Source organism: Prinia subflava, chromosome 4 (genome assembly GCF_021018805.1).
Source record: "Prinia subflava isolate CZ2003 ecotype Zambia chromosome 4, Cam_Psub_1.2, whole genome shotgun sequence".
NCBI classification, from domain to species: Eukaryota; Metazoa; Chordata; class Aves; order Passeriformes; family Cisticolidae; genus Prinia; species Prinia subflava.
This window is the reverse complement of record NC_086250.1, coordinates 25,794,294-25,801,999: the sequence shown is the minus strand read 5'-3', so window position 1 is coordinate 25,801,999 and position 7,706 is coordinate 25,794,294. Positions and strand designations below refer to the sequence as shown.

Below are 7,706 nucleotides of genomic sequence, written 5' to 3'. Positions count from 1 at the left end.
CAGACTATCTTTTATTTCCAGTATTGATATAGATATACACACACACACACATTAAAAAAAAAAAAATCTATAGTGATAAGCAGAGTGATATTTTCTATTAATCAAGGAGCAAAATTTTTAGTCCATAGTTATATTAAAGGTAATTTTGTAAAAAATTAGAATTCCAAAACTACCGGACCGTAACTCAAAATGAGCAAAATTAGCAGAAGGCACAAACTAATGTAACTTTAATAATATCAAACAGATTCTATTCCACCTTTTGGTTAATATGTGTTTACAGACAAAAAGTTGCTGATGTAAAATTGGTATATTTAAGAAACAGGGGGAGGAAATAAAAAAGAAACTAATAAAATAAAATATCTTGAAAAATTATTGAAAGGTGTTGAGACCTCACATCATTAAAAATTCTGAAGCATCGTTTCTGAAGTACTTTGATTACAAATCTACCAAAATTATTAATGAACAAAAGCATGAAAATTACGAGAATTTGAAGGAATTCACACCAACCCCTGCCAGTGCAACAAAATATAATACCCGCATAAATGTAAACGGTTTATACAATTCTAAGGAGGGGGGAAACGCTTTCCAACTGTATGAACACGTACATCGGTAGAACAGTTTTCGGGAAGGAGGTTTATTGTTTGGTTCACTTGCCGGACGTTACAGCACCCTAGTTGGTAACAGCGAATGATGTTCCGTCATAGGTGACGACACGGGGAAAATGGGCGGGAATACCGCCCCCAAATTGCAGTCTCCAACCAGGTCGGACCACACCGCATAAAGGCCGCGGCGCGGGCGGTGGTAGCCTAAGTGTTTCAAGCGTCTAGGAAGTGCAGTGAGTTTACCATGTCTGGTCGGGGCAAGGGCGGCAAGGGGCTCGGCAAGGGTGGCGCCAAGCGCCACCGCAAAGTGCTGCGCGACAACATCCAGGGCATCACCAAGCCGGCCATTCGCCGTCTGGCTCGGCGCGGCGGCGTCAAGCGCATCTCGGGGCTCATCTACGAGGAGACGCGTGGCGTGCTCAAGGTGTTCCTGGAGAACGTGATCCGCGACGCCGTCACCTACACGGAGCACGCCAAGAGGAAGACGGTCACGGCCATGGACGTGGTCTACGCGCTCAAGCGCCAGGGTCGCACCCTCTACGGCTTCGGCGGCTAAAGCCTTGCGCTCCCATCGCCACTAAAACCCAAAGGCTCTTTTAAGAGCCGCACACTTAAGCTGGAAAAGAGCTGTGTCACAGTGTTGCAAGATGTTAGTCAAGACACCGACGATATTATGTTAAAGCCTTATTAACGCTCATAAAGCAATTCTACTGAGACTTAAGTAGTGCAGTTAATTGTGTAACAGGTGTTAGCAATGAAATCGTCTTTACTTTGGAATCGGTCTTTTGTGTTTCAAGTTCTCTTAAAAAGTATCACTTCTAATGCTCTGTAATAAGGTATTTTTCAATGGTCCCCAATATAAACAATAATGTATAAATTATGTCTTGATTTTAAGAATTGCGTTTAATTGAGTATAAAGAAATTTGAGCAATGTATACAACTAGGAAAAAATTGGAAAGTTTCTGTGAGACAAATGCTTTCTGTCTGATATTTCTTTTACCTGCCCTTCATTTGTCTTTTACTTTAAAAATAAAAAAATAAATCTAGTACGGTTTTCTAGTGATCATTTGGGGGGGCTGGCTGGGAGGGGGAAAGGGAAGGGCTAGGAGGGACTGGACAATAAAACCAAATTATAAACCTAGAATATATTTTTTAAAAAAATATTTCGAAAGACGCCTTGTATTAACATTTTTCTTGATCTCATATAAAGAACACTCCAGTCTGGGCCTCACTTCAAGAATATTTTTATTGTACTTTATGACCAAAAGGAAAAAAAACGATTTCACTTTTATGAAAAACTTTGGAAATCATTTGGCACTTGCAAACAATGACATCAAAAAATGCTTGTGGTCACGTCTCGTTTTCTCACACCTTTGTGAGTAGGTAAAAATTAAATAGACCACTACTATATTCCTTCACATTGATTTCACACACACAAAAAAGTAAATGGCCTAAAGAGTACTATCACAATGTTGCCTGATGATATGTAAAGCTTCTCATTCATAATTTCTTAGTGAAATTAAACAATGAAAGAAGTGAGAATAGTACCTTAAAATTATCTTGATCACTACAGCTTGTTACATACTTATCATAGCTACAAATTTGTGTTACTGGATTTTGTGAGCGCCTGTTTCAAGGTACCTGCCCATCAGTCCTTTGTGTGTTTGGGGATAACGTGCCTATTCACGTAAGAAGCTCTGTACTGCACTGAAAGAACCTTTTTTTCTTTTGTCATCAGCCCATCATTAAAAAAAAAGCAAAACAAAACAAAACAAAGACACTAAGAAAGAAAAAAAAGCAAGTGACACCTAAATTTCAGCCACCATGCTGTTTACAATCTGTCAGGAGACTGGCAGAGATGCAGAGCCGGAGAAGCAGAAGGGACCCGAGCACCGTGTATGAACTACCCGGCCCACCCCAGGCCCTGGACCCACACGGAGCGCGGTGCGGCCGGAGCGGGCCCAGCGCCCGGGAAGCACCTTTAGTTACCCCGGGCCGGCATCCTACGGCAGCCAATAGGATCGCGCTTCTTGGAGACCAATCAGAAACCAGGCCGCTCTATAAATACCGGCCTTGCGAGCTGTGCCGCACTCACTCTTTTCTCTCGGGGAGATTCTACTGGTGGAGTTACCATGGCGCGCACGAAGCAGACGGCGCGGAAGTCGACGGGCGGGAAGGCGCCCCGCAAGCAGCTGGCCACCAAGGCTGCCCGCAAGAGCGCGCCGGCCACGGGCGGCGTCAAGAAGCCGCACCGCTACCGGCCCGGCACGGTGGCGCTGCGCGAGATCCGGCGCTACCAGAAGTCCACGGAGCTGCTGATCCGCAAGCTGCCCTTCCAGCGCCTGGTGCGCGAGATCGCGCAGGACTTCAAGACCGACCTGCGCTTCCAGAGCTCGGCCGTCATGGCGCTGCAGGAGGCCAGCGAGGCCTACCTGGTGGGGCTCTTCGAGGACACCAACCTGTGTGCCATCCACGCCAAGCGCGTCACCATCATGCCCAAGGACATCCAGCTGGCCCGCCGCATCCGCGGCGAGCGTGCTTAAGTGTTCTGCTGCAGCCTACATAGACCCAAAGGCTCTTTTAAGAGCCACTACATGCACATTAAAAAGAGCTGTAATGCTGCTAAATATTACCCTTCAAATCCACCTGGGTTGCACCGCCAAAAGTGCTTTATGGACACTCGATTGGGGAACTGAGATAAATCTGTTAGGTAGGAGAGTGATTAGGGAGCCTCAGGTAAGTTAGAGGGGATTACATCCTTTTGGCTGACAGATAGTTGATACAGCTTTGAGGAGAAAAGGGGGGTTGGGAGGGGCTGACAGGGGCACTCCTGCGTCTCGAATGGAGCTTTGCTCAGGAAATCTACACCTAAACCCCTGGCTGGCTGGTTCAAAGCAAGAGCAGAAACTTCCTGTGTCACTGTCCCGTTACTTTCTGTGTTACTGTCAGAGCTGACTAATACAGATTGCCGTAAGGGGGGTTGCCACCTTGCTTCAACATTTTTTGACACCAAGAACAAGAATACTCATCTTGATATATCAGTTTTGATTATCTCAGGTTTGATACATATTGTTATATCTGGTCTCAAATCAATGAATGACCATGCTTGATGGCACAGGGTGTGTGAAGCTTCTTGCAGCACAGAAATGTAACTGAAAAGGCCAAGAAACTGATGCAATACGTTTTATAAAACAAGTAATGGAGCGAAAATTTATGTATTCTTGCACTAATGAGAATAAAAGTATTTCTTTGAATTTACATTTCTTCAGTAGTGATCACCATATCTGATGTATACTGAGTTGTCATTTTAGCACCCAGTCCTGTAGGATTCTTTATGAGTTTCTAGAAGGACAGATATATACACCTGCAGTTTTCAACCTTCTAAGGACCCACCTTTGTTTGAATTACTACTTTGAGACAAGGTCAATCTAACAAGAGTCTGAGAATCTAAATAGGAAGTTAAAAATTAAACCTCAGATTCACCAGTAGCTGATGTTTCTCCATTTATTTTTGGAACCATCTCCCTTTCTTCTCTCCATCTACAAAAAATCACATCTGGTCCTTGGGGTGCCACTGTCCTGTGGACTGGTGAGCGCTTGAAGGCTGCTATTAGAAGCCAGAGTGGCCATCTGTTGTCAGTAGAGGCTTCTGGGCACTATTTGCCTGCTTAGAGATGCTGTGCTACAGAGCCTGTCTGTCAGAGACAGCACTTTGGCGGCTGGGAAAAGAAAATAGAAAGATTTTCAGAGTGTACCAATCAGCAGGATTGTCAGATAGGATTAATATTTATTTTGGGGGCTTCTGCCTTTTATCCTTTTTATTTTCTCCCTTTTATCTTCTTCCCACATAAAGCCCCCTGAATGAATTTATTGATCATCATGACCTGAGTTTGGACAAATGTTGAAGTGGATGGAGAGTTGTATATTGTAGCATGATGAAGATTTCCCCTTATCTTGATTAAGCAAAATAATGTTATAAGAAACTTTAAACTAACAGCCTGGGGAGAGAAAGAAATATTTCAGTCAGCCATAAAGTTCCATGTTCTCTTAATAGTCAGAGAAAATAATAAACAAAAGAATAACCTCAGTCTTTCTTTCTTCCTTCTGCTTCAGTTGTAATAGATCATATTTAACACTGACTAGGAAAAATAAATAAAGAAAGAAACTTGGTATTATTTCTAACAAGTAGCAGTCAATGCTGTAAGATCCCACACAGTCCCTTTAAGCAATTTTACTGGATATCACTGATATACAGTCTGAGAACACAGAGGAGACATTAACAATGTACCACTCATAAAGAATAATTTCCTCATTTGCTGCTGAGAGCAGAATCCACAGACCTGTATCAACCTGTATCAAGGAAGGATCTTTACAGAGCCTGGGTGTGCACAATAAGCAGCCAACAGTGACCATTGCCTCTTTATTTACAAATGCAACACTTTTAAGGTTTTAGCCCTTTTAAGCCTTGCTAACCTCCAATTTGGGCCTAGTTACGAAGTTTAAGTTAGTAATAAATTGCAAATGTGTAGTGAAAAGTAGTATCAGGATGGAGGCTTCTGAAGTGTTAGAGAGTAGTCAGATATATTGTTAATTTTAATATAATAATAATACAGTTCCTTTTAAAATTACACTTAGGCACACTCTCTGTACTCTAATAGCAGGAGCACTGCCACTGTATAATTTTTCACCCCTTACTCTGCAAGTAGTGACATACGAATGAAAGAATAAAATATAATAGAAAAATTTCAGCTAAAAGAAACTTAGTGATAATCTAGTACCAGCTGTAAAACTGTTTCTATTATTTAATACACCATGTAATACTGGAACCACAGAAAAACATGCCAGATGGTGCTGAGGCACAGGGGAGCAAGAAAGTGATGGATGGATCTGAAAAGAATTAAAATTTGTGAATGGAAAAAGACCATATGAAGGTGTGTATGCAGGTATATAACATTTACATATATGTGTTTATATGTACTTTCATATCTACATCACTATGCTATGAATATTTCTTTTTGTTTACCTCTTGTGTATTGTTTCAGAAAAATACCATATGAAACCTCTTACAGGGTTCTCCACACACTGTACTCAAATACTTGAATTTTAATTTCAGAACAATTTGGCTGGTAACATTTACAGAAGGGTTTTGGACAGGCTGGAGTCCATTGTCAAGGACACCAGAAAAGATGTTGCAAGCTAAGAAGCAAAATCCATAGAAATCTCTGTGCTTTATTTGTGAATTTGTAGAAAACTTGACGTCCACAAAATACTAAAACAGTGACTGACTTGGGACAACCAAAAAAATTGAACCAAAGGCCAAGAGTAATTCCCTGACCACCAAGTTTTATTGAATGAACTAAATTCTGCTAAGTGTTAGGCTTTGATCTCCCCATGCATGGTCCTGTACTGACTCAGTTTTCTTAACATCAAATACACAAGACTTGTCTTTAACTCTCAAGAAAGTATAAGCCTATTTCCTACAGGTCTCCCATGTGCTAAATCCGCCAAGTCGTGACAGCCACTTTCTTTTCCTCAGCTGATGTGGTCCCAAACAGAAGCCACAAAACCTTCTCATTGCCAGTGGTCTCCATGTATTGGGAAAATAGAAGAGAGGTGACTTTTCAGAAACAACTACTGGATTCTCTTTGCCTTTCCAGGTCGTCCTTCGTCATCTTCTCCAGCCTGTGCTCAGACATAAAACAAGTGACCCCCACAACGCAGGTAAGGAAAAAAAAAAAAAAAGACAATAAGACTTAATTATAATTGAATTTCTCAATTTTTAATCCTATGATCAAGTTTATAATCTTAGTACTTCTGTTTTAGTCGTTTGATAGAGGTAGGGCTCTGAGATATCCAATTAAAAATTTGAAAGTACATCATAGTAAAAGTAACTATACAATACAATATTAATAAAAAGCTGTTTGAAGTCTGATTTTTTTCTTCCAATATGACCGAGGTTGTATCTTCCATGAAAACCTGGACTATCTTAATGACTATTTTACAGAAAGTATCTAGTTGTGGATAGGAGGAGGGAAGGGGGTGGGAAAAGTGCGTGGTCTTGTCCTAGTATGGTATTTTTAATTTACTGTATCCAAACATTCATTTGCTTTGTGCAGTTTACTTACCCCATACAGCTGAATGGGCAGTAGCAAGCACCTCACTAAAACCACACAACACTGCCCAAAGCTTACGGTAAATACTTGAAATTACTTGCATGTTAACACTGCAATTCAATAAGCTTTCAGAACTTCACAATCGGGGTATTGGTAAGAAAGTGTAAGGTGGCGTTTCAACTCTCTTGTGCAATGTAGTGGCTCTTAAAAGAGCCTTTAGGGTGTGGGGAAAATAACTCAGGCTCACATTTAGTAGACCTGCAGCTGGAGACTCAGGCACGCTCGCCGCGGATGCGGCGGGCCAGCTGGATGTCCTTGGGCATGATGGTGACGCGCTTGGCGTGGATGGCACACAGGTTGGTGTCCTCGAAGAGCCCCACCAGGTAGGCCTCGCTGGCCTCCTGCAGCGCCATGACGGCCGAGCTCTGGAAGCGCAGGTCGGTCTTGAAGTCCTGCGCGATCTCGCGCACCAGGCGCTGGAAGGGCAGCTTGCGGATCAGCAGCTCCGTGGACTTCTGGTAGCGCCGGATCTCGCGCAGCGCCACCGTGCCGGGCCGGTAGCGGTGCGGCTTCTTGACGCCGCCCGTGGCCGGCGCGCTCTTGCGGGCAGCCTTGGTGGCCAGCTGCTTGCGGGGCGCCTTCCCGCCCGTCGACTTCCGCGCCGTCTGCTTCGTGCGCGCCATCGCTCAACGAACAGAGTGCTCACTTTCCTAACAGGGGCGAAGAACTGAAGGCGGCCCGTCTCCGCGGCGGCTTTTATAGGCCCGTCCCGCTCCCTGATTGGCTGCCGGGAATCCGCCGCTTCTATTGGGAACTTTCAAATTCGAAAAGCCCGCCTCGAAAGCGCGCGCCTTCACCAACGTCTGCCAGCTTTCAGCCCCCCCACCCCCTCCCCGGGCTCGCCCCTGCCGTTTTTGTTTTAAGGAGAGTCTCCTTCTTATCACAACTTTTACAGTCTCTCTCAACAATGAGACCTTTACGGAGAAAGGTAA

General features: G+C 43.6%; 3 protein-coding genes across 3 annotated transcripts; 2 read left to right on the top strand and 1 right to left on the bottom strand.

Moving 5' to 3' along the window:
* The first annotated feature begins 644 nt into the window (after window positions 1-644).
* On the top strand, window positions 645-1,648 carry LOC134549995 (histone H4). Its single transcript, XM_063396184.1, has one exon. The coding sequence runs from the start codon at window positions 847-849 to the stop codon at window positions 1,156-1,158; it is 312 nt and encodes a 103-aa protein (XP_063252254.1). The 5' UTR covers window positions 645-846; the 3' UTR covers window positions 1,159-1,648.
* Window positions 1,649-2,335: 687 nt separating this feature from the next.
* On the top strand, window positions 2,336-3,229 carry LOC134549981 (histone H3). The gene has a single exon (XM_063396166.1). It carries the CDS (start codon window positions 2,735-2,737, stop codon window positions 3,143-3,145), a length of 411 nt encoding a protein of 136 aa, XP_063252236.1. The 5' UTR covers window positions 2,336-2,734; the 3' UTR covers window positions 3,146-3,229.
* A 2,481-nt stretch (window positions 3,230-5,710) lies between these two features.
* LOC134549980 (histone H3) lies at window positions 5,711-7,450 on the bottom strand. The gene is made up of 2 exons (XM_063396165.1): window positions 6,962-7,450; window positions 5,711-6,283 (listed from the first exon to the last, which is right to left on the bottom strand). The coding sequence occupies exon 1, from the start codon at window positions 7,395-7,397 to the stop codon at window positions 6,987-6,989; it is 411 nt and encodes a 136-aa protein (XP_063252235.1). The 5' UTR covers window positions 7,398-7,450; the 3' UTR covers window positions 5,711-6,283; window positions 6,962-6,986.
* Window positions 7,451-7,706: the final 256 nt, after the last annotated feature.